The sequence below is a fragment of the Silurus aristotelis genome (genome assembly GCF_946808225.1).
Source record: "Silurus aristotelis genome assembly, chromosome: 3".
Lineage (NCBI taxonomy): Eukaryota > Metazoa > Chordata > Actinopteri > Siluriformes > Siluridae > Silurus > Silurus aristotelis.
Window position 1 is genome coordinate 21,640,280 of NC_139576.1, and position 27,190 is coordinate 21,667,469.

Here is a 27,190-nt window from a genome sequence, read left to right on the forward strand (position 1 = left end):
AGTTTAGCATAGCCAATCCATCATAACTCCATATATTTTGGAAGATGAGAGGAAATTCTAGAACCACAGGCACACCCTGTGAAACTCCACACAGACATTAACCCGAGCTCAAGACCGAACTGGGAACCCTGGAGCTGTGAGGCACCCGCTGTGGCACCATGCTGCCCTGAACATGGATTTTTAATTATGGTTTGGTAAAAAACGTCGTTTTTGAACACTTATTTATATGCCTCTGACTTTTTCGTTCCATGAAACTCAAGTAAAGTGTTCTAATGAAGTTCCCAAAGAGATGCCTGAGCTGATAAATGTGTTCAATTACAAGAGGATGAAAGTGCACATAATAGGATATAAAACTTGTCCTGGTAATTATATACTGTACAATAGGTAATGGAAAAAAAAAAGTGAATCTGAAGATTGTACGTCAGATAAGGCATTTCATTACTCCTGGGGAGAAAAAAAAAAAAGCACGGCTCTAACTGTAGTGCACTGCACATCCAGCTGCAGCCAGAAGCTGAAAGTAGGCATTTGACCTGGAAAAAAAAAGGTTTTTCATTAATCTACCTCTGACTTTTATCAGCTTTGACACAAAATCTATCTTATTCTTATGAGATAGACAGTGACTATCTGCTGCCATTTCCTGCTTCTGTAATGATTTGTTTTCTTTTTTCTCTCAGAATTCTTTACTGACAAACCTCTTTCTCTGCCTGTCTAATAAACAGTCTTTGTTTGTGGAAAAACATCTGTAGACCTTATCTTCGTGTGTGTGTGTGTGTGTGTGTAAGAGAGAGAGATACTGAGTCTTCTTTTTAATCATACAGGCTGGCCAGCGGGTGATCAGATCTGGTAGAATCTAAATCTTTTCTTTCCAGATAAGATTTCCAGTGTCCTAGACTTTGGGCAGCTATGGCAATTACAATGTAGAACAGATCCCCCCCCCCCCCCCCCCCCCACACACACACACACACACACATTAACTCGAACTCTTTACAGCAATTTACATCATCTCTATACAACGTATTGAAAGATTTGTTTTTAGATGTTTGAAACTTTATTTTTGCTCAGCATCTGTACTGGCAAGATAACATAAACCTTAAGCTTATATGTCAAAACTACTTGGGTTTGAAGTGTTTCTTATCCAGTGCAGAGTATTTTGGTCTCTAAAATCGATGTGTGATGCTTTATAAAGCTCTGATACTCGGTTTAGTTTCTCCAGTCGTTATATGAGTATGAATAGAAGTGGCGGACCAGCATTTATTCTTCCAGTCAGCTTTGTGGAAGAAGAAAACACTGGAGATGAAGAGATGTTCGCACGTTTTATTAAGCGTCTGAGAGATGTAAGATTTTTGCATTGCCCATGTCATGTCAGCTTTATCTAATGCCAATCCTGTATTTAGACTTCAGTGGGAAGGAGAGCCTTATAAGCTTTTTGTTTACTCATATTTTAGCTGAACCGTGCATGTGTACATGCACAATTTCCTCCCTTCTACAGCGCATCAAGTCTAATAGCGTTTTATTCTTAACCAACACAAACCCACTGTCACCAGTCTGCAGTGTTTAAAGGCAGACTTATTTCCTTTTTTTTTTCTTCCTTATAATAAAATGTTATTTGTTTTACGGCAGATGTGGCAAAAGCTCAGTGAGACAGAAAGCATTTGAAACTAAACCAATGAAGCAAAACCGAAGATGCAGGCAAAGTAAAAGCATGGAGCGATAAGGATTGACTTTTACAAAGGACAAATGTTAAATGTTTGCATAGTGCTATAGGGCAATTTTTCATTCTACAGCATCGGTGCAGCTTTGTGACTGTTTCAACAGCAGGTATCATCATTTTTCAGCAATCTTAAAAGAATTTATGAAAAAATGCTAATTCGTGGTTATTTTAATTCAATTGCAGGTGGCGAATATTCACCATCTGAGAGATTGATACATGGTAAGTCAATGTAGCACCCATACAAATATATAAAATATTTGTTTATTTATTTATTTTTTTATCATAATGTCCCTAAATTACTTAATGCTGAGAAGCAAAATTACATTCAATTAAATAAAAACACAACTCGATTTCCATTCCTGCTATTTGCCAGATGGCCTTATTTACTTGCATTTATCTCATTTATACAACTGAGCAGTTGAAAGTTAAGGGCCGTGCTCAAGGTCCCATCAGATTTTTATTCAGTTTTCCAGTTGGAAATCCACTAATCTACCACTGAGCTACCACTTTTTTCATTATGGATTTTTGGTCCAAAATCCATAATCATTAAAAAATTGCTATTGATCTTAAATACAAAGATTTCAGTTTTATACAAAGACTGAAACTTATAAAGCATACAGACTGTTGAATAGAGACAGAATGATTGAGAGTTTACAAGCTGTGCACACAGAGGGTGCGTTTCTCCCAGACATGGCCTCCTGCCGTACACTGTATCCGTCTGCAATTAACCCATTATAGGAGCTATGTTTAATAGTTTGGAAATCAACATAAATACCAAATTCTCAAGTATCACTGCACAGAGGTAATTAGATCTGAACACATTAGTTTACACTTGTTTAAAGAGACTTAAAGGTGAAATCTCCATCGCGTTTTTGCTTTTCCTTTCTTTTTTTTAAACAACTTGCTACATCCGGCAGGGGAATTAAAGTCTTTTTGTCTGTACATAATCGGCTTCCCACCAGCTGATTAGTAAAAAATAAACACTTTAAAACCATGTACAGGTTTATTTATGTAGGAGTATTTAGTATTAAGCTCGCTCAAACACTGTCGCATTTTCGAGAGCAGACAGAAACAGATTGCAAGAGAACATTCAGTATACCGAGAACAAAAAGTACAAAATGACCTTCTGTATCTTTACAGAACTGATGCTGCTTGCATTATATACTATAGATATACATATTTCTTCTTGCTCTCGCATCTCTTACAGATTAAAACGCTGGTTAACAAAGAAGGTCGCGTGTGACTTTAACAACAGTTTAGTTGTCGCATTAGAGTTGTTTTTTTATGGATAAAATAATTAACGCTGTTGTATTTTTGTATCTAACAGAAGCTACTCAAACCACTCAAAAAAACTCAACACAAATAGCAACAGCTCACCATAATAAAGACATTGTGTGTGTGTGTGTGTCAGCACAAACTTGGAGACCTTGATGTACTGTACATAAACAATAGCAAATATTGTTTATAGTGACGGATGTGTGCACTCTCATCTCTCCACATCTCGAGTCTGTTTGCATGGTCTATACCTCGTGACTACGCTACGTTTCGGTTGCGGATTCTGCGGCAGGTGATCGTTTTCCTTTCAGCTGTAATGAGGTGGTTCAGGAGCAGAAGAATCTGGAATAAACTTTTGTCTTGGGTTGGAATGCTACTGGTTTAAAGCATATGTGTTTGTGTTTTGCAGTTTTTCGATGGAACATTCTTCATTGGACGATTCTTGGAAGAAAAAATTCCGAGCCCTACGCCAACATTTCTGCATGAAAAGACAGAAGCTCCATTTTTCTCTAAACCCATTAGTAACTGACAATTAATATCAAGCAGCCCACAGATGCAGCCTTGTGCTGCTTTGCCTGAAGCACCTTTACTAATGGCTAGGAAGCAACTCGATGATATTCAGCAAACCAAACACACATAAAACCCTCCATAATGCCTTCAAAAGTGTCATGTCTATATGTGTTGACGGTTGTTTGCTGGGCGAGCGCCCTTTGGTATCTCAGCATATCCAGACCCACCGCGTCCTTAGTTGGGCAGCTTGCTGCGCCTGCACGCAAACCCGTTAAACCTCAAAGAACCACCAACACCACTTTTAACAACATCCGGACCCGCCCCTTAAACCCCCACGCCTTTGATTTCATCATTAACGAGCCGAAGAAATGCGAGACCAACGTGCCATTCCTGGTGATCCTCATAAGCACGACGCACAAGGAGTTTGATGCTCGGCAGGCGATCCGGGAAACATGGGGCGACGAGAGCACGTTCAGCGACCTTCGTATCATAACTCTGTTTCTCCTGGGCAGCAGCACAGACAGCATGCTCAATCAGATGGTGGAGCAGGAGAGTCAGATCTTCCATGACATTGTAGTGGAGGACTTTGTGGACTCCTACCATAACCTGACTCTGAAGACGCTGATGGGAATGCGTTGGGTGGCCACCTTTTGCAACCAGGCCAAGTATGTGATGAAAACCGACAGTGACATTTTTGTCAACATGGACAACCTGGTGTACAAGTTGCTGAAACCAGACACCAAGCCCAGACGGAGGTACTTCACGGGCTACGTCATAAACGGCTCACCTATCCGGGATATGCGCAGTAAGTGGTACATGCCCAGAGACCTGTACCCAGAAAGTAAATACCCACCGTTCTGCTCCGGCACAGGTTACGTCTTCTCAGCAGATGTAGCTGAGCTGATCTATAAGACCTCCCTGCACACACGTCTGCTGCATTTGGAGGACGTTTACGTAGGCGTCTGCTTGCGCAAGCTCGGCATTCACCCCTATCAGAACAGTGGCTTCAATCATTGGAAAATGGCTTACAGCCTCTGTAGGTATCGTCGAGTCATCACTGTGCACCAGATCTCCCCTGAAGAGATACACCGGATCTGGAATGACATGTCCAGCAAGAAACACCTCAAATGTTAGTGCAGCCTGAGGAATACTGCCTACGTGCATCATCTGTTTTTTATATATACAGACCTTAAAAAGACACAATGTTCATCAGCGAAGTGTGGTCTCCTTACAAAAACCTCAAGAACAACCTGTGACACTTTGAGCCAATCGTAAGCAGGCGAAGATCAAATCAAGATCCTCGAACAGCAAAGGATGATGCGCATTTGTAAAGTACATTGATGAATAGACTGAGTGTTATTGCCGTGCCAGTCTAGCTGCATCGAGAAAGGGTGTGCTGTGCTGTGCTTTACTCGAGCACCTTAAACACTAAATCCTGCATAAACGGTATTCTACACTGTAGTAATGCAGCTCATCAGCTCAACAATGGTGCGCTCCGAGTTCAAACAAACCAAACATGAATGTCCGTGATGTTATTTTCTTTCACTGCACAGTTTTGTTGTAATTAATAGTGGTAATTTAATCAGAGCACTAATGACGAATATTTAAAAAAATATTTCATTTTATATATATATATATATATATATATATATATATATATATATATATATATATATATATATATATATATATATATAATATTATTTTTATTATTATTATTTTTCCCCTTTCCCCCAGCAGATGCTTTTGTTCTACGTGGAAAATCGAGTTCTTTTTGGTTACATGTTGGTGTGCTTAAATAATAATGATCCTTTTTCTAGGGGCAAAAAAAATAAATAAATGTAAAGATGTACAAGACATTATTTATAATAACAGCTATAACAAAGTTTTATTTATTTCTGTAATCAGTGCTATCCTTACTTCAGCTCCAGCTGGCTCATCTTTGTAATATTGCTGCATATGCATATTATATATTGATTACTTACCACTTAGCACTAAGTATTCTATAAAGCGTGTTTACTGTATTTGGTAAAAGGCACTGTAACGACGTTCCTCGGAGGAAGTTTATCATATATATGTTACATATTCATCTATAAGAAGAACTTTAATGAAAATGACTGGACAACTTTATATTTTCTAAAAACTTAATTGTGGGGGCAAATTAATTTTTTTTCCTGGGTTTTTTTTGTCACTCATAATATTGAACAGTTTGTGAGATTGGATTATGAAAAGCATAAATAATGGAGAAACTGTTCCTCATGGGAGCTTGTTGTATTGTATCATACTGTGGATTTTTTTTTTTTCTACATAAAAAAGAAATGCAAGCATACAGCAGGTTCTCTTTCCTTATAATTTTATTTATTTTACTGATATATGATTTTGAACTACCATCCCCTTTACTCCTATTAATGCACTCTGTGAAATTTGTGGTCTTTTTTGCGTCACATCTGATCTTGCCACTGCGTTCTAAACAGCACTGAAAGTTCCCTACTCCAGATCTCCATAACATAGATTGGGTTAAGCCTATTGCTATGGAAAATGGCATGTTTTCTTTATGAATAATGACAATGATTAGCTAATTGCAGTAGTTACCCGTGTGGTGAACATCAAAGAATAAGCAAACTGCACTGTCACATAATGAAAAGTGAAAGCTGGTAGAGATGCCAGCTCACATCACCAGGGTTCCCAGTTCAATCCTGAGCTTGGGTTATTGCATGTGGTGAATTCCTCCCACTTCCCTAAACACATGGCATTAGGCCCATAGGTCTAAATGAGTGTGAATGTGCATGTTGTTCTGTGATTAACTAGCATCACATTTAGCATACCATTACACCCCTAACAATTTTACCAATTTTGGAATAGGCTCTCCAACAAAAGATTACACATCAAATGTATTCTTGGCAAATTGACTATCTAGTCCAGACCTCTTGGTTTTTCCTGTCTTTAAATGAGACAACCTATTTGGCATATTAGTATATAGTAGAGATTTTCATTAAGTATAAGAGACATTTTCAGTTTATTTTCCTCTTAAAGTATATAACATTTTGTTTCACAATGAATAATCACTGTCCAATTACTGTCAATATTCTCTTAATCATTGCTAGTTATATCACCAGGTTTGAATACACGAATGTTTATACCTGCTGGAGAAAGGACTTCTAAAATGTAAAAAAATAAATAAATAAATCTCCAGCGGAACTGCATTATATAATACAGTTCACTGCCATTTACCTCTTCATATATATATATATATATATATATATATATGTGTATATATGTGTATATGTATGTATGTGTATATATATATACAGTGGGTACGGAAAGTATTCAGACCCCCTTAAATTTTTCACTCTTTGTTATATTGCAGCCATTTGCTAAAATCATTTAAGTTCATTCTTCTTCCTCATGAATGTACACACAGCTCCCCATACTGACAGAAAAACACAGAATTGTTGACCTTTTTGCAGATTTATTAAAAAAGAAAAACTGAAATATCACATGGTCCTAAGTATTCAGACCCTTTGCTGTGACACTCATATATTTAACTCAGGTGCTCTCCATTTCTTCTGATCATCCTTGAGATGGTTCTACACCTTCATTTGAGTCCAGAAATTTTTGATTATACTGATTGGACTTGATTAGGAAAGCCACACACCTGTTTATATAAGACCTTACAGATCACAATGCATGTCAGAGCAAATGAGAATCATTAAGGTCAAAGGAACTGCCTGAAGAGCTCAGAGACAGAATTGTGGCAAGGCACAGATCTGGCCAAGGTTCCAAAAAAATTTCTGCTGCACTTAAGGTTCCTAAGAGCACAGTGGCCTCCATAATCCTCAAATGGAAGACGTTTGGGACGACCAGAACCATTCCTAGAGCTGGCCGACCGGCCAAACTGAGCTATCGGGGGAGAAGAGCCTTGGTGAGAGAGGTAAAGAAGAACCCAAAGATCACTGTGGCTGAGCTCCAGAGATGCAGTCGGGAGATGGGAGAAAGTTGTAGAAAGTCAACCATCACTGCAGCCCTTCACCAGTGGGGCTTTATAGCAGAGTGGCCCGACGGAAGCCTCTCCTCAGTGCAGGACACATGAAAACCCACATGGAGTTCTCCAAGATGGTGAGAAATAAGATTCTCTGGTCTGATGAGACCAAGATAGAACTTTTTGGCCTTAATTCTAAGCGGTATGTGTGGATAAAACCAGGCACTGCTCATCACCTGTTCAGTACAGTCTCAACAATGAAGCATGGTGGTGGCAGCATCATGCTGTGGGGGTGTTTTTCAGCTGCAGGGACAGGACAACTGGTTGCAATCAAGGGAAAGATGAATGCAGCCAAGCACAGGGATATCCTGGACGAAAACCTTCTACAGAGTGCTTTGGACCTCAGACTGGGCTGACGGTTTACCTTCCAACATGACAATGACCCTAAGCACACAGCTAAAATAACGATGGAGTGGCTTCACAACAACTCTGTGACTGTTCTTGAATGGCCCAGCCAGAGCAATGACTTAAACCCAATTGAGCATCTCTGGAGAGACCTAAAAATAGCTTTCCACCAACGTTTACCGTCCAACCTGACAGAACTGGAGAGGATCTGCAAGGAGGAATGGCAGAGGATCCCCAAATCCAGGTGTGAAAGACTTGTTGCATCTTTCCCAAAAAGACTCCTGGCTGTATTAGATCAAAAGGGGGCTTCTACCAAATACTGAGCAAAGGGTCTGAATACTTAGGACCATGTAATATTTTAGTTTTTCTTTTTTAATAAATCTGCAACAGTGTCAACAATTCTGTGTTTTTCTGCCAATATAGGGTGCTGTGTGTACATTCATGAGGAAAAGAAATGAACTTAAATGATTTTAGCAAATGGCTGCAAAATAAAAAATAGTGAAAAATTTAAGGGGGTCTGAATACTTTCCGTACCCACTGTATATATATACAGTGGGGAAAATAAGTATTTGAACACCCTGCTATTTTGCAAGTTCTAAAACTTCTAAATCATGGAGGGGTCTGAAATTGTCATCGTAGGTGCATGTCCACTGTGAGAGACATAATCTAAAAAAAAATTCAGAAATCACAATATGATTTTTTAACTATTTATTTGTATGATACAGCTGCAAATAAGTATTTGAACACCTGTCTATCAGCTAGAATTCTGACCCTCAAAGACCTGTTAGTCTGCCTTTAAAATGTCGACCTCCACTACATTTATTATCCTAAATTAGATGCACCTGTTTGAGGTCATTAGCTGCATAAAGACACCTGTCCACCCCATACAATCAGTAAGAATCCAACTACTAACATGGCCAAGACCAAAAAACTGTCCAAAGACACCAGAGACAAAATTGTTCACCTCCACAAGGCTGGAAAGGGCTACGGGGAAATTGCCAAGCAGCTTGGTGAAAAAAGGTCCACTGTTGGAGCAATCATTAGAAAATGGAAGAAGCTAAACATGACTGTCAATCTCCCTCGGACTGGGGCTCCATGCAAGATCTCACCTCGTGGGGTCTCAATGATCCTAAGGAAGGTGAGAAATCAGCCCAGAACTACACGGGAGGAGCTGGTCAATGACCTGAAAAGAGCTAGGACCACTGTTTACAAGGTTACTGTTGGTAATACACTAAGACGTCATGGTTTGAAATCATGCATGGCACGGAAGGTTCCCCTGCTTAAACCAGCACATGTCCAGGTACGTCTTACGTTTGCCAATGACCATTTGGATGATCCAGAGGAGTCATGGGAGAAAGTCATGTGGTCAGATGAGACCAAAATAAAACTTTTGGGTCATAATTCCACTAAACGTGTTTGGAGGAAGAAGAATGATGAGTACATCCCAAGAACACCATCCCTACTGTGAAGCATGGGGGTGGTAGCATCATGCTTTGGGGGTGTTTTTCTGCACATGGGACAGGGCGACTGCACTGTATTAAGGAGAGGATGACCGGGGCCATGTATTGCAAGATTTTGGGGAACAACCTCCTTCCCTCAGAGCATTGAAGATGGGTCGAGGCTGGGTCTTCCAACATGACAATGACCCGAAGCACACAGCCAGGATAACCAAGGAGTGGCTCTGTAAGAAGCATATCAAGGTTCTGGCATGGCCTAGCCAGTCTCCAGGCCTAAACCCAATAGAGAATCTTTGGAGGGAGCTCAAACCCTGTGTTTCTCAGCGACAGGCCAGAAACCTGACTGATCTAGAGAAGATCTGTGTGGAGGAGTGGGCCAAAATCCCTCCTGCAGTGTGTGCAAACCTGATGAAAAACTACAGGAAACGTTTGACCTCTGTAATTGCAAACAAAGGCTACTGTAGCAAATATTAACATTGACTTTCTCAGGTGTTCAAATACTTATTTGCAGCTGTATCATACAAATAAATAGCTAATAAATCATACATTGTAATTTCTGGATTTTTTTTTTAGATTATGTCTCTCACAGTGGACATGCACCTACGATGACAATTTCAGACCCCTCCATGATTTCTAAGTGGGAGAACTTGCAAAATAGCAGGGTGTTCAAATACTTATTTTCCTCACTGTATATATATATATATATATATATATATATATATATATATATATATATATAAAATGTATATGTATATAATAGGTGTGTGTATGTAATGTTAATTGTTATTTAGTCTTCCACAGAAAATCTGACATACTGTGAGCTACAGGGGAAAAAAAAAATTGGTAGTAATCTCCTTTGTGAACACGTGCCTCATGGTTTAGAATACTAACTACTTTTATGTCATTTTTGAGTATGACATCTTTCGTTGCCTTTAGCTGAGTGCATTTTAAGCAGACTGATTTAGAGCTTTCATTATCATTACCACATGTGCATTTCGTTCTGAATGGTCTTTATCTTCTGATTATGCGATCATAAATGTCTTCTGGCTTCCAGCTACAGAGAAAATTGCAGCACGTCTGCAGGTGTCCGCCAACCGCCTGGCGTAGAGTAATTTCCATATTAAACATGAGAGGAAGGTGAAATTTCAATGTTGTTCATCTGAGAGTGAAAAGAGCAAAAGCACAGCAGCAATTTGGATCTAGCGTCTTCAATTCACTACAACTCGGCAACCTCAGGGACTCGTCTGCCTCTAACCCTGGCAAACAATGTCATTTGGCTGCGAGCCTAGTGATCACAAGTTGTGCCAAGTAATCCCACCACAAAACTCTTACTGCCAGTGACAAATTGAGTCAATCTTTGGGATTTTTAGCTTGTGCCTAGGAGATGCACAGAGAGCCTGAGTGGCTATTTCAAGCCAGATATGGCTGTTTTTATGGGATCTGTGGGCATGGAAAAATGTTATACCATAAAAACATTATTGGTCTTACAGAATCAAACTCATTTACACATGAAATATATGAGGCAGCTCAATCATTTTGCCATATAGTCTGTGGGAGGCAGGTGTTTGTGGGGATATACGCAGCAGTGATCACAGGGTATAAATTTACTGAACAGTCCACCTGGCCGTGACCAGCGGGTGAGTATAATTAAATATGACTTCTGATTATCTTTGAATTATTAGCTTAAGAAATTGTTAGACAAAGTTGAAATCAATAACCATATTTAAAAACGATATAGTAATATATAATTCTAGCACTAGTCTTTTATCACCCCTTTTTTCTTGCAAATAGTAATAGAAATGCTAAAACGCCACCATTTCATAAAAGAATATTTATTGTAATATTAAGCGTAAATTTTCAAGTACAGGTGAAAATGGAGTCTTTTGGAATGACTTGTTTCTTTTTGGAATCATGACTAATCTCCCATACAGTAGTCATATTTTGGTTACGAACCTCCTTCTGTTAGAGAAATCGAACAGATGCATGCTGGCGAATGCAGCGGGATCTTGCGGCTACTTCTTTATACTCAGCAGCTGGCTTTTCTTCCCCCTCCATGTCACAGTTCAGGTGTGCTCTACAGTTATAGTGACCTTTCTGTCATAAAACAAAGCTTTAGAGGGTTAAATCTGGAGGATTTTCTCCAGGGGAGAAGCGTGCATACGTCTCACAATTCAAAATCAAAGTGCATTAAAGCTTCATTTCAACAGAAGCCGTTTGCCAGTGACAATACTTTTAAACAGAGCTATCAGCTGTAAAGCAAATCTGCTCGGTGTAACAACATAAAGCAGTCTATGCTTTAAAACAGCGTCGGCTTGTTACCTGTGTTCTTAGGCACGGATTAATGAACAAGGCACCTCTAGCAGTTAAGCATCAACACTGTCCAGAAAAGAAAAGAAAAAAAAACTAAAGAAAATGCGCATGGCAGCATTCAGTTCCTCGTCTCTTACTTCCTGGGGGAATGATTTCATTCACTCTTAGTGGATTAAATATTTTGTTAACATACAGTACAATACAATTCACTTGTAAAACAGTTTTTTTTTTGTTTTTTGTAGAATCATGAAGAATAATGTGCTTGAGTTTTTCATAAATAAGATCATTTACATTTGGAAGAAAGGAGGATTTCTATGAACTGTTTAAACAAGTTCTGCAGTGTTAATGTGCGCATCCAAAAAAATCTTTCTTTCAATGCAGGAAAAGGAAAACTGAAAACTTTTCCCAATAAATAACACTAATAATAATAATTATTAATAAAGCTTTGTTGAAAGAAAATATAACGCAAATAAGAACCTCTAATTGTTTTTTGTTTTTTTTTGTCATTTCTGGCTGAAGCCACCTGAGAGCATCAAGTTAGCAGAGTTGAGGAGAAGAGTGAGGTGGAATGTTGAGGAAAGACAACATTTCTTGCAGGAGCAGAATGTAGGGCAAAGGACAGTGTGTGTGTGTGTGTGTGTGTGTGTGTGTGGTGGGGGATATTGACAGAATGCTTAGTTACTGACAGTTAGAAGGTAATTAAAATGAGGATAGAGCTGGCAGAGGAGTTTGAGGTGGGAGTAAACTGGAGATAGCTCTGCTCCGAACCCCGAGACCCCCCCCCCCCCCCCGCACGGTCTGCACATTCTTTAGTATTCAGTCTGTTGAAAGCCTTCTTTCTCCTCCCATCCCATCCTCTTCCTCTTCCCTCAAAGATATTCCATCAGGTAACACTGAGTTGGGCAAAGCCAATTAGCTTCACCTCGTCAGGGATCTCTGTACTGTCACAGCCAGATGCCTACACACAAACACACACACACACAAACACAAGATTATACAAGATCCAGAGAAATATTTATTATACATGCCCTGTGGTCATACTCATTTTTATTTATAATTACTTATCGCAGATTAAGAAATCACATAGTGGGTGAAAAATGAATCTACTTGAACACTGCTCTATAATTTGCATCTTTTAATTTCCTTTTTTTTTTTCTTTCAAAATTACATAGACTTCCCGTGGGCTCACCACCTGCAGGAGGGACCGTAAGGGACGGTGCTGTGAGGATTGGGCAGCAGTCGGAGGCGGGGGTCTGCTTAGACTGCTGCCCCGGCGACCCGAATTACGGATAAGCGGGAGAAAATGAATGAAAATTACATAGACATTTTGTGTCATGTTTGCTTTGATGAATATCATAATCACATAAACCTTTACTGTTGTAAACACAGCTTTAAATGTATTTCCCATATTCAGTTTTAGAAGGTTAGAAGTCTTTAAGAAATCATTTATTTTTGACAGCTTGTAATTTTAATGGTCAAACTAGTGGAGGATGTCAAAGTTTAAAAGCTAGCACATAACTGGCATGAAGAGAAGCGTGCGAGTGTCTACCCTCGTGATTACCTACAAAACCGCTCAGTTTTGGTGCAGAGAAGGTGTGTGTGTGTGTGTGTGTGTGTGTGTGTGTGTGTGTGTGTGTGTGTGTGTGTGTGTGTGTGTGTGTGTGTGTGTGCTCGTGCTCGTGCTCGTGCTCGTGCTCGTGCTCGTGCTCGTGTGCTCGTGCTCGTGCTCGTGTGCTCGTGCTCGTGTGCTCGCACTGAGACATGCTGCAGATGAAGAGAGCATAGAGGAGTGCTGTTGCATTGGATCCATCTATTCTTCCTCTGCTCAGCATTTTATGGTCCCTACAGATGATGTATGACCCATGCACATCTATTTTCAGACCTGAATCCTGACTAAGAAAAAAGAAGAAAAGCTTGGGCACACGCTCGCACTGAGCAACCTCACACACTGCTTAAGTGCACAGCCTAGAACTTTTAATGTTTTCCAACAAAGCATGGGCGAGTTCAGATTTTCATAAATGCACCTGAAAAGGAGAAAATAATTTCTGTGCTGTTGGAACACATTAAATGAGGATTCTGTTCATAAGCATTAATCTGGGTGTAAGAGCACCGGCTAGACGCCAAAGTAAAATAATTTATTAGCTGTCTGTGTGTCTAAGCAGAGCACACACTGGGCTTTTTGTGCCATATTGATTTCAAGTTTTTTTATTTTTGCAAAGCAGAGCTGGCACTTGTTATAAGAAGCTGTAAGAAACTAATCAATAGGAACCAAATCTTCCAAAACAAGATGAACAAAGGTGCACCAGTATTAGGAAGAAAAAAACTACAGGTGCAAATGCATAAACAAATATAAAATTTGACTGTCTGGAACTACTTTGTCTCTGTCTGACACTTTCCCTTTCACTACAGTCAGCCAATAAGGGCAGCACCGTGCGGCAGAGAACGGCTGCACAATAGCATGCGTCACATAAATCCTCCCAGTGAAATGTTATGAATTACCGAAAAAAAAAACAGAAAAGCAGAACATATTTATTGTGTTTGTACCTGCGCTATCACAAATACCATACATCATCTCAGCCCGATATACCAGAACAAATATGGGTTTCTGTTTCACATTCTGCACTGCTGGATGATGTTAACAAAGATGTCCTATCAAATAGTCTGGCACTGCCGCTGCTCCTCAAAACTGTATCTGCTAGATTACCCGTATGGGCCCTTTTCATAGATGAAATTTTAAGTCCATCAAGATTAACACAGGAATATTTGCACATCTTGAGACTTGGGTTGTGCAGCTGCTAAAATCCATTTTGCTGGGTTCCACACTGGGTTTATGCAAATGACCTGTGTGCAGTTCACAGCTCCAAGTTTGCCAAAAATTTCTAGCTTCTGATGAATAGTCAGAAACTGGGTTTCTCAATAGCATCAAAAGGACTGCCTTTAAATACCAGCATTTACCTTTAGATTTAAAAGCCAAAGATTGAAAATGCAGACTGCAGAAGAAATTGCTGTATATTGTCAATCTAAAAATTAAACAAGTATACATGTCTTTATTTTTATATAAAATACTATTTAATATAAAATACTATTTTAAAAGTACACTATTTAAGTCAATGATATAAAGTGCACATGCTTGTTAAAACCAGATTTTTTGAATTTTGTGATGTGGGAAGCAAAAGAAAATTTTCTCATTTTAAATATATAAAGGTTATATTTTATCTCTCTCTATATATATATCTATATCTATATATCTACACTTGCAATCAGAAATATATTCAACCCCTAAAGAGTTTTAAGGATTTATAAATAAAAATCTTTTCAAAATGCAGGATTCTGCTTTGGATGGCTTCTTAATGAGTTTAGTGATACATAAAATCAACACAGAAAATGTATGCTGTAGTATTTGTGTGTAACAGTATATTTTGTTAAGATCGCCATGTCACAATTATTCAACCCCTATATAATATTGTTGGTCTTAAAGCTTTCTGACAGTTTTTATGGCCTGAAGTGGAGCTGAAACATCAGAGAGCAAACAACTCATATTAAGTTTAAAAAAAAAAAAAAAGAAAAAAAAAAGATGTTAGGGGAAAACATAAAGTGCTTCCAATAACCTGGTTGCATTAGTGTGCAGTCTTTTAGAGTAGAGCATGTGACTGATGTTCAAAAGTAATTACCCGTGATTATGTTAATGATTATAATTATCATATCATTGAAGTGATTCTGATTAACCCCAAATAAAGATCAGCTCTATCCTCTTGGTTTTATCCATGTGTTCATGCATCATGGAACAACATCAAGGCCTTTATCACCAATTAAAGAAAACATGGTACAGGAGTAAGATAAACATGAACAGGACATACCTCCAAAATTGAGGAAAAGTAAAAAGATTGAGCAAGGACGTTGCTAAGAGACCTACAGCAATAGTTAAGGATTTGCAGGAATTTATATCAACTTAAATAAATTCCCTAAAATCTTTCATATAAAAAAAATAAATACCACCCTATGGTGGTATTACAAATTACAAAATATGTCTGTGACAAAACCAGTACAGTTTATCGCCAAAAAAAAAAAGGCACTATAGCTAGGTTATACATGGTGGTGGCAGCATCATGCTATGGGGCTGCTTGTCTTCAGCTAGGACTGGGCACATATACAAGGAGGGAATTATGAAATCACAAAATTTTGTAAGGATTTAGTTAGACCACTGAAGAAAAATATTTTTTCAACCAGCATGACAAATCAAAAAAGGACTGGGTTCAGAAGTAGAAGAAGACAATGGTATGGAATCTCCCAGTTAGAGCCCAGTTTTAAAGCCTATCAGCAGATAGGTAGCCTATGGTAGCCTATTAGCTAGCTATCAAACAACTTGAACAGGTTTCAAGAAATCCTTTCACAATTTAATGGATCTGGAGCATTTTTGCAGAATAAATTTGTCAAATCAAGATGTGTTCAGCTGGTAGATTCTTTCCTGTTAAAGAATTTAGTGCTGCATTATTAATTATTAGTTAAGGAATATGGGATATCTTGTAAGATTTTTTTTGTTGCAATATGGATCACAAAAAATATGGTGAAAATAAATCTGGAATGCAAATTTCACAGGGGTGTGTAGACATTTACAGTCCACTGTATAAGAACAATGGCATGACAATGAAATTATAAACTCTACCAGGAGTCTAGTATATTACCATATTTATTTTGCTCCATGAAGTGTCCAAGTTGTAATCATCACATTAACCACTACCAATTTGGTTTAGACCATATGTGTTAAACTCAAGGCGCGCGGGCCACATCCGGCCCGGCGTACAATTATATCTAGCCTGCAAGATCATTTTATATATCTTATTTTAAATGCGTTATGAAGCGCCGATCACACACACAAACTACAAATCTCATAATGCAGCTCAACAGCTGCCTTACCGTACGATAGGCAACCTGGGATCATTCCTGCATCATTTACGTCAGATCGATCAAGCGTCTGTTGATGTATACAACCCTAATTTCAAGTCAAAGCTAGCCCCTGGATGAAAGTACTGACTCTGCACAGCTGGGCACCTTCATCCGTGGAGTGGACTCCAGTTTGTGCATTACAGAGGAAATATTCGACATTAAATCGATGCACAGGACAACGACAGAAAAATAATTTTTTTGAAGAGTATGTCAAAGTGCAGCCGACATGAATCTGCCTTGGGACAAACTTGTTTGACTTACAACGTGCGGTGAAAAAAGTGGACTCGTGGGAAAGATGCAGTTAAAGAGACAGAAGGAGAACTTTACTGGGGAGTTCACAGCATATCACTGCATCATACACCAGGAATTGCTGTGCGGTAAAGTTCTTACAATGGAACATGCAATGAGCACTGAGAAAATGAGAAAATTTAATGTTTTGATTTGTTATTATTTAAAATTTTACTTAAAAGCACAATTTATATTTTCAGGTTTTTTTTAGGTTTTTATCTTCATATTTAAATAGGTATAATTTTAACAGGAGTTGTGACTATTGATATTTTAACAAAAGACGCCCAATCCATCATTTTCCCAGAACTTCTGCTCCGTACAACTCTACTAACACTTTCTGTTAGATTTATGGATAATCATACACGTTAGTTTGCTTTTATCACGACACAGGCTTAGACATGAGCTTTCAGAGAGAGCACTTGAGTAGATAAGCTGTGATTTGCCAGCGGAAACGGGCAGCTGCTGGAAAAACATTCCAGCACAGAGGATGAGAGAAGGGAGAGCAGTGCACTACAGCACAGATGTTGTTTACCTAAACTGCAATGCTCTAAAGAAGTGATTAAAAATGGTCCGGACCATATTGCACCATTCACTGCGATCTGTGTAATGTATTTCATTCCTCTTATACACCCACACTGGAAGACTGCACTGTCATGGATGACATGGTGCTAAAAAATACGTACATCATAACGGTGCTTATGACAGGCGGAGAGAATGGCATCGTAAAAAAGAAAAATGTCTTCTAAAGCGGAAGCACAGCATCATTTGTCTACTGGAGCTGAGTATCTACAATATCACCCAACAAAAACATCTGCAATGACAAAGACTACATCATTCATAATCCTCTCTGAAGCCTCTTCAATGTTTGGGCTCAGCAGGATTTACGGTAATGCGTTCACCTTTTTAACTGTATAAAGACTGTCAAAAAAGAATGTCAACGTGCAGATATACACGTTAAAACCTAATTATTAAATTTTATACATTGCAGATTATAATTGTTTTGTCGTGCTTATAGAGTGTTTATAAAAGTATAATAGTGCTAAAGAGACATATATATATATATATATATATATATATATATATATATATATATATATATATATATATATAAAAATCATCAATAAATTAGGGGATACAGTGGAAGAGAGTGTAATACATCTATTTTCCGCACGTACACGTCAGGCTTCTGGCTGGACTCAAACGCCTACAGGCAGCTGTGATCTATTTTTCATTCCAGTGATTATAGCTTGCACGAAAAAGTGCATTGTGTTGTTCTCAAAAGTATGTTTTTTTCATCACAGGCCAGTGCAGGGAGGTGTGATCGGCATGATAAAAGATTATGACTAGAAAAGTGTTCAAAGATCCATGAGCATAATCCATTTGGAGTAATAACATCAATGCAAAAATATCTGTAGTAATAGAACTTTTTTGCAATGATATCTTTTGTTGGTCACTAGATTCCCTACGAAGGGAAGATTCTCTCATAACAAAGCTCTTAGTCGAGAAAAGTGAAGGCGAACGTGTTTTCTTCGACACACATTATGTCAAGCAACCATGTCTTTTACTTTCGCTCATGCTGCAGCACAGGGCAGCATAACACTCTGTGTGGCTAAGAGCTATCTGCCCTCTTCTACATACAGAGGGCACGGTAAATTCTGCTCCCTGGATCTCTGGTTATTGATGGATGTGACAGCACTAGGATATAAACTCACTAACTCCTGACAATACAGTGAATTTTCTGTTGCTGCACAGAGGTGCAGTCAAAGACCAGATTTAAACCACTACAGTTTCTGACAAGTCTGGTCCTTCTTGTTTTTTGTGTTTTATAAGCAATAAAGACTAAAAATATACATTAAACCAGGAAGAAAAACATTGAAGAAAAACTATTTCAACCATATGATCTTGCTATGACCTTAACCAACCATTTGCTGGATATACCGATAATTCTGTAAAATCCTACAAATATTCAACCACTTGTTCTAATGAGAATCTTCACCACTTACTGACAAACGGATGTCAGTTTGCTTGATTGGTTCATCATGCTGATGTTAAATTCCATAAGAATCAAAATAAATGTTCAGTTAGTTAATTATATTATTCCGGGCTACATTTTCTTTTGGGTACTCACCAGTTTAAAGGTTAACACTTTAAAGGTAACAGGGTCTTCTACAATCTTCTGAAGGTTAGCAGCAACTGTAACATACACACAGGTTTTACCATTAAACCAAACCTATAATTATTATAAATGCTAAAGGTTTCATTTAAAGTTAAAGGTCACATAAGACTGCACTGGAACATTTACCAACTACAACATCAAGCCCGCTGACTAGACCAGCAGAAACCAGCTCCTGAGAAACACCATCAGCGGTATCTATAGGGAAAATAAAGATAATTGCTGAAGACAATGGGAGGGAATAAGTAAATGTACAAACTCCAAGACACACATACTTTAAATGAGTTTTTCTAAATAGTTGAATATTTGGACAGATGTATTACACATAGCAATGCCAGGATGGGTGTCTTTTAAACACCTAAATAACACACTCAGTAACAGCAAGCTCATCTGGGTGATCATGCAAGTCACCCCATGCATGTGCCGTGTCCATGGGGGGCGCCAGGCCTTGCATGCTAAACGTGTTCAGAGCAGCCCTCACCTCGGCCTGGAGTGAATTCAAACCGTATGTCATTCAACTCCTTCCTCGAGTTCCTATGAGATACAGAGAGAGAGAGAGAGAGAGAGAGAGAGAGAGAGAGAGAGAGAGAGAGAGAGAGAGAGAGAGAGAGAGAGAGAGAGAGAGAGAGAGAGAGAGAGAGAGAGAGAGAGAGAGAAGAGGCAAAGATCAGGACACCTGTTAATCTATTCAAGAGACGGTCAGGAGGCACCAGTCAAAAAAACCAAACCTCAGGCATTGAAACAATTCATCTTAAACCACTACAGTTGCGTATCTGTTTTATTTTCTGTATAGAAACATTAAAAAAAAATTATATTTATTTATGCAAACGAGCCTTTATTTGTTGAGCCTTTCATTGATGTAAGACGAGTTTAAGGGAAACATCTTTAGTGGAAAATGATGTGCGCATGTTTAAGCTTAAAAATCTTTTTAACATAAATCCAGTATCTATTACCATTTTGAGAAATTCATTTATTATATCCTTCTAAATAGTAACTTTGTCAATGCAGGTCATATAGAAACAGATTTCTGTTTGTGTATATTGGATTTCTTATAAATTTGTATTTTTTTATTTTTTTAATTAATCATTGTATTACTTCAGTCTAAGGAAATGTGATGCAATCGATCCAAAAATCGGAATATTTCTACATGACCGTTTGGGCATGATAAAAATCTAACAATGACCAAAATAGTTTCTAACCTCCTGCTTTAATGAACCTTTGGGAGCATCCTGAAACGATAAAATGCAGTTGAAAGAAAGAACTCTATACATAATATATATAGTGTACTTATGAATCTGTAGTTTTCTATAGAGGCACACACATGTATAATACACACGATGTGCTAAAATGTTATTAGCCTCAATGAATTCTATTTTAATTGTGACTAAATCCACTAAACAGTTTATTCCTAACACAATTATAGAAGCAATATTAAAGACCTGTCAAATGCTCACTGGTTTTACAGTGGTTTCAATAATAATAAAGTGAATAATTAAACAGTAACATGGGAATTATTCATTGACATTTGCTAGAGCACTGGAGATCTAGTGAGAGTAGGTTTGGATGGTGGCCCAGCCACCCACTTAGGAGCTGGATTAGGTTTAATTACTTGGCTCTATAAAGAAAGACTTTCTCTGACAGTGTTACAGCAGAGCTTCTCTAATGACTACCTTGCTCACCTCACATATACATTCTTTAAATCCCGCAGTGCTATCAGGGTTTGGAAAAAAAGAGACTGTGGAGTGATGCTTCATAAGCGATCACTAGATAACAGCAAACAGAACAGAGTGAATGATGTTGGCATGGCGCAAGAAGGTTACTGCACATACTGGTTTACAACTGGTTTTTAAATAGTCACCCACCTTTAAACAATCTGGTTGCATATGTATTTATAATCAACTGAGCTGCTCTGGATCTGAGCAAAGTTCTTAACATCTGAGCTTAGTGCTGAACCTGGCTTAGCCTATTATAAACTGACATAAAAAAGGCAAATAGCATTCAGGGCTCCTGTGTGTTCAAGTGTTCACGTTACCCTTGAAAGATCACAGGTTTGAATCTTGTGCCTGGGGTTCAAGAGAATATCATTAAGTGCTGCTCTCACTAGCCATTGCGAGTATGAAGCATAGCAATAGAGCAGGTTCTCCAGGCTGCATTATTAGGTTGCACTAGAGACTGGTGGAAAAGATCAGGTTTCCACCACCTCCTAGGTGGATTTACAATGATACATCTAGGTGTGACCGTGTGTGTGTGTGTGTGTGTGTGTGTGTGTGTGTGTGTGTGTGTGTGTGTGTGTGTGTGTGTGTGTGTGTGTGTGTATCTGGCATTACCAGATCGTAGCAGTTCATTTAAAAAGCATGCTCGCATGTGCTTCACGGATCCACCCCCAGCTGCGTTATACTAGAAATTGTGCTGATTTATTTGATTGGCAGTTGCATTAGCTTCATATCCTCCAATCCCAGATTAAGATGACAGCCGTTATCTCTGATCGTATTTAAACTATCCGATCCAAACCAAAAAACGAAAAATGATCCTCTTCCCCCGCCAACACACTGCTGAATTTAATGTTATAGGGACAATCTAGGAATTTAAGATGGACATTCACGCAAGTATCAGCAAAACTAAACGGAACTAAACTTTGCGATGCACTGCAGGGCAGGGAGAGAATGTGGGCTGCAAGTTAAGCTGCAATCCAAATGCGCGTGCAAGGATTTCACTTCTATATTTGTTTACTACCAGACTAGCAGCACATCAGCTACTCAGCTGACAAGCAGCCTTCTGTAGGGGTGTGACAGGAAAATCTCAGCCAGCAAAGGAGGGATAAAGTGAAAAAAAAAGTCTCTGTTATCTACCAAGAGAAAGAGAGGGCTGCGTCTCCTCCTCGCCCGTCATAGCCATATCTGACTTACACACCCTGAACCTTTCATCTCAATCTGCCTGCTAATTCCCTGTCAGGAAAAAAAACGCTAGCCACAGACAGACATATAAGGAACAAGAGAGACCTAAACAGATTACAGCTTGTTAAAAGAACAAAGGCTATTAGGATTAGGACTGTAAATGTTTACGTTTAAGAAATTTTTTTCAAATAGTTGAACGGTAAATGATCGCCTTAAATGTTACAGGTGTTGTTATATTGTCCCACTTTGTATTGTCTCTTACACAAACAATACATAAATTCTTCACTCTGATTAGTCAGAAGGTTTTGATTAATTTGCTATTATATGACAGTATGACTATCTCCAAGTGCAAGTCAAAATAAAGGCTCGTTCTAATGCGTCATCGTTTCTATAATAACTTTATATTTATATATATATATATATAAAATCTTTAATATATTATCTTTACTGGAACTTCTATCCATAAAAACCTGAATTGATTCTTAAATGTATAATCATTAGTGTTAGATAGTGTTCTACATTACAGATTCATCAGGACAGAGAACGGTTACTAGTTTACTGGAAATATTACAATTGTTTCTCTTAGAGGAAGCACAGAGAGCAGCCTGGATTACTGTTAGAACAAGTAACAACAGGAGTAATTTTACATTATTAAACTAATCATTGTAATTGTAAACCCTGGCAAATCGCTGTGGTATAAGAAGAATAACCTGCTCTGAGATGTGATGATCAACTTTCTAGTTGTAACCACACCGTTCTTTCTAATTTTCCTATAAGAGCTAGCTTGTCATGTATACGCACTGTAACAGGTGGAAAACAAAACAACATCTTGTGTAAATGTAGGTGTATCAGTGTCAATTACTTCTTATGCAAGTAAAAAAAAGCACACCTTGACATTTCAGTCTAACCTACGGAAAGTCTGATGGTTTCGGCACCGGTCTGATTGTTCTTGCATACTAACCACACAAGAACCCTGTACTTACTTTAACATTACTGTTAGTTAACAGTTCCTGTGTACTTGGAATGTTCTTCCATCGGAAATACATTTTCTTCGGAAAAAAACACAAGTGTTTATACACAGAATATATACTGTATTATATATGAGAGATTTACGCAAGACGTCCTGCTATGATTCACCTCTCACGGTGTAGGCATTATGAGCAGTTACATTATAACTGCCTATATAGTTTAAGTAACTACACAGGTATTAGAGATGCTTAAAATAAAGTAAACATTTGAAGCTTTTGTATGTGAAAACACTAGAAAATCTGGCTGCAATTTATAAACTGTGCCAATCGAAGTGTTGTCTTACAAAAGAATAGAAAACACTCCCTTTTTACCATCCTAACACGATTAATTACTCCATCCACCTCCCCATATAGCCAACTATAAGTACCGTATTTTCCAGACTATAAGCCGCTACTTTTTCCCCAACGCTTTGAACCCCGCGGCTTAAACAACGAAGTGGCTAATTTATGAATTTTTCCTGGGTTTTTCCCGGTTTCACAAACCGCAAAAAAAAACGCACTTCACCTGTGTTCGGAGCTGCACGGCATCGGGAGAAAAGCTTCACCGATGGTAATTTTTAAACGCACGACGATGCCAAAAGAAAAACTCTCGAGAGAAATAGTTGTGAAAGAAAGGAGGAAGACAGTGAACAATGACTTTCTTGGTCGGCTACTGTTTAGATACAAGCCATTGTAACGCGTTGAGTCTGGGTCATGGGAGAGCTCGCTAACTCCAGTTGCAACAGAAATCATAAAAGCACAGACAGGTTTCCAAATCTCGTGCTTTTTTATTTTTCTTGGCAACAGCGTTACGGGTTAGTCAAAGAAACTTAGAAATGAGCATCAGAAAATAATATGGACATATTCCTCGGTCTTGCACACATGCAGTAATACCGGTGAAATGCGGCGGCAGGCTGTTCCCAAAATACCGCTCTGCTCTTAAAGGAGCCAAAACATATTTCACCTGTTACACCGTGTAACAGACACTGTCTTTCGTTATAGCCTGTGTAAAGTTCATTAGTTTCAATGTAGGCGGCTTATAGACAAGTGCGGCTTATTTATGTTCAAAATAAAAATCTTTGTCAAATTCAGTGGGTGTGTCTTATATTTGGGTGCGCTTAATAGTCCGGAAATTACGGTACCTAAGCTCAGCAATTTTTAATCATTAATAAAAGACTTTTCTCATGTTCAATAGCTTTATTCACTACTTTATTTGCAGGTTTTAAAGTGTTAAAACAGAATAACTTTCCAGACACTAAAATACTGAACAAATGGTACATTAATGAATCATTGCCTAATATGGTGCTAATGTAAATAAGAGATAGTGTGCCTTAAAAATCTGATATGCAATATTGGAGATTATGTGGAATCCTCCTAAATCACACACACACAGGCCTTAGCTGGATCTCCATGTGACTAACACTGTGGCATACTCTCTGCTTAGCCTTAATCCTGCAGTCCAGTCCACAGACTGAACCTTTCTTTATCTTTCCCATCCTCCTCCATGACTCCCTCTCTCTCCCGCGTGCCCTGGTTTGGCGTTTATGCTGCTCATGTCTGACATACACATGTGGCGCCCTGTCAAGAGTGAACACTAGAGTAAGCCGGGTCATGGGTAAAAATAAGAGCTGGTTGATTGAGAGAGACAGGCATGAGGGAGAAATGTAGAGAGAGAGAGGAACACACCGCCAGAGCAGATATCACCTACACACTTCACCCATTTCTAAAGGCAACTACATTTTTAGTTTAATGCTTTAAAAGCCAAGAGATTTGCAAGGCAAATAACGCATAAATGTCTCATAAAAGGTTACTTTTAAAGAGCTGCTAAATAAATGACTGAGTCACTGAACCTATAACTTCCACTTTACTCTCTGCATCCACGCTGCAGCCCGTGCAAGTTCACGGCATTATAATGCGAGGTAATTATGTGATCCTACTATGCTGTATCAATGCCAGGCAGTGGGGTAACTCAGTGCTGCACAGATCTGTCAGAAAAGCAGCTTCCAGTTGGCACCTGATCTGTGAAATGTGACTAATATGAATCACCCTTCGCAAAAAAAGGTAGCACTGGAGCGCATCAAATGTAATGTGATGCTCAGTCAGCTGTCTGGCACATTAAAATGCTGCTTATATGCTAATAGGAAATAAACAGCGCTTCATATGATCTAGGTGAACACAGGGGTAGAGAGGCATGGCATCATGTGAAAACTGTCAAAAGCGATTGGCTGAACGGTGTCGCGATGGGTAATGGGAGTTGACGGAGCTCAGTGAAACTTATTAGGCATGGTTTTGAGTATGGCAATGGAAATACTTTAAAAGCAAACAGATAAAAGGTGTGTGTGTGTGTGTGTGTGTGTGTGTGTGTGTGTGTGTGTGTGTGTGTGTGTGTGTGTGTGTGTGTGAGAGAGGGAGTTAAAGTGAGAGATGGAAATGAAAGTATAGCTTGAGTTTATCATTACGAGATCTAATGAGGCAACACATGATAAATAGCATATAGAACCAGCTTATGATTCTAACCACATAAAACAGCATAAACTGCAGCTTGAATTAAAGCTTTAGTGGATATTCATAAACAACCGCATAAGCCATTTAATGCATTTATGCATCTCAGATGTTTAGACTCTCAGCACAGCTTGCTGTTTTTCCTGCTCTGCCACACCTGATTCAACTTATCGACTAATTGCTTGTGCCTTGATGAGCTGAATCAGATGTGCTCGGGGAGGGGGAAAAATGCACCATGATGTTTGGCTACATATAGTGCAGCCTACAGCTCCTTCAAAGTGTTCGTTTAACACCTACCACACTTAAATCCTGCTTTAATACTCGCATTCGGATTATACTGTAATCTAACTACCACCCAGAAGCACCTCATGCCTGTGCATGGTTGGGAAAGGATTGCATTTATAAACGCTGTAGCTTAAAACTAAATTTAGCTTACATTTTTAGCACACTTGACTTGTACTATCACATGGCCCTAGAGCAGGGGACCACAACAACCTGCATAGAAATAATAAAAACTTTTAAATGTTTTATTTTATCTCCATATTATTGGCTCTCATGGTCCGTGGAGTGCTTTATTCTTCAAAATGACCACTTCCATTTTTGCAACTTTCCTGCAATTTCAGTCGCAATTTTGTCTCCAAGGCCTCAATAATTGAAGCTACCACTGATTCTGCATTATGGTTTTTGAGCTAAGTTACATTTTCTTTAGATATGCTGTAATTAAAGTAATGAATCAATCATATAATACAGATCATAATGTTAGGATATGCACGTGATCCCCCAGTCCATGGAAAAATTGGTTTGAATGAAACTGGCCCATGGTGCAAAAAAGCCTGGGAACCACTGCCCAAGAGGAACCATGTAGTTTATTGTAGTTGAAAGCTGACAATGTTTGTTCGTACATCATTCAGTCGAGTTGTTTTAAGTAGTTTTAGATGTGCCTTTGTACTGCTGTGATCAAATGTAATATAATAAACCAGCAGAAAATATCTGCACAATTTCATCTCAAAAAACCTTTAACTAAATTTTCACATTAACAACTACTGTGATGTAAAAACATTATCTACTCGATATTTTCACTTTTCCTCTCACACAATTACACAGGGCCATTTCGTTCGACCTTTAAACTAACCCAATCTGGCAACCCTGTAATTACCTGTCTTAACTTCTCCTAAAGCCATGTAAAGCTTGTGTTACATGGCACATGCCCACATTTTAACCAGAAGAAATAACACTGCTATGGTAGAAGTGTGACAGTAAGAACACTGCCTCATAAATTGCAGAACATCTGAAAGGCAATGAGATCAATTCAACACAATCTTATATCTGTCAGGCAGCATACCTTCATTTCATCTGTGGGTCACTCAGAAGAGAAAATTAATCGAACTTTGCTTAATGCAATTAAACCCAGAATTCAATAGACTTGAAGTATTTTAGACTCAGCAGATCAAATAGCATATTATGTGGAGTAAAGTTAAAGTGGAGCTGTGTAAACAAGACCCTGGAGAAAGTAAGTACAGTCTGGAAAAAAAAAAAGAAAACCATGTCCATTCAATTGGATGTTAAGGTTGGAATAAACACACATCCCCCCCACTACCAATGGGATTTCTTTGGGTATTGAGATGCAAGGCTATGTGATTATGCCTGCGTGTAAACATGATTGTTATACTGGATGAGTCAGGGAAGTGTGTGTATAAGTGGACCTTGGTAAGAGCTAGCGTGTATACTGTTATCG

General features: G+C 38.6%; 3 protein-coding genes across 12 annotated transcripts in view; 2 read left to right on the forward strand and 1 right to left on the reverse strand.

The window, feature by feature from the left end:
- The window catches only part of b3galt1b (UDP-Gal:betaGlcNAc beta 1,3-galactosyltransferase, polypeptide 1b), a 112,280-nt gene extending 107,190 nt beyond the window's left edge, over nt 1-5,090 (forward strand). For 4 of the 6 annotated variants that reach the window (XM_083538073.1, XM_083538074.1, XM_083538072.1 and 1 more), the window contains 2 exons: nt 1,895-1,930; nt 3,396-5,090. In XM_083538073.1, coding sequence (XP_083394199.1) covers nt 3,638-4,630 — 993 coding nt within the window. In that variant the 5' untranslated portion in view covers nt 1,895-1,930; nt 3,396-3,637 and the 3' untranslated portion in view covers nt 4,631-5,090. The remainder of the gene's footprint in view (nt 1-1,894; nt 1,931-3,395) is intronic. The other 2 variants (XM_083538076.1, XM_083538077.1) reach the window with 1 other exon arrangement.
- cers6 (ceramide synthase 6) overlaps nt 1-27,190 on the forward strand; it is a 248,058-nt gene that overhangs the window by 150,977 nt on the left and 69,891 nt on the right. The window lies entirely within an intron of this gene.
- Nucleotides 10,152-27,190, reverse strand: part of stk39 (serine threonine kinase 39) — a 43,057-nt gene continuing 26,018 nt past the window's right edge. The window contains exons 15-19 of one of the 4 annotated variants that reach the window (XR_014533009.1): nt 19,534-19,586; nt 19,182-19,250; nt 19,008-19,072; nt 11,291-12,605; nt 10,152-10,496 (exon numbers count right to left, since the gene is read on the reverse strand). Coding sequence is in view for 2 of the 4 variants with exons in the window: in XM_083538041.1 (XP_083394167.1) it covers nt 12,531-12,605; nt 19,008-19,072; nt 19,182-19,250; nt 19,534-19,586 (262 nt within the window). In the remaining 2 variants the exon portion in view is untranslated. Of the gene's footprint in view, nt 10,497-11,153; nt 12,606-19,007; nt 19,073-19,181; nt 19,251-19,533; nt 19,587-20,731; nt 20,816-24,043; nt 24,532-27,190 lie in introns of those variants that run through there. The other 3 variants (XR_014533010.1, XM_083538041.1, XM_083538042.1) reach the window with 3 other exon arrangements.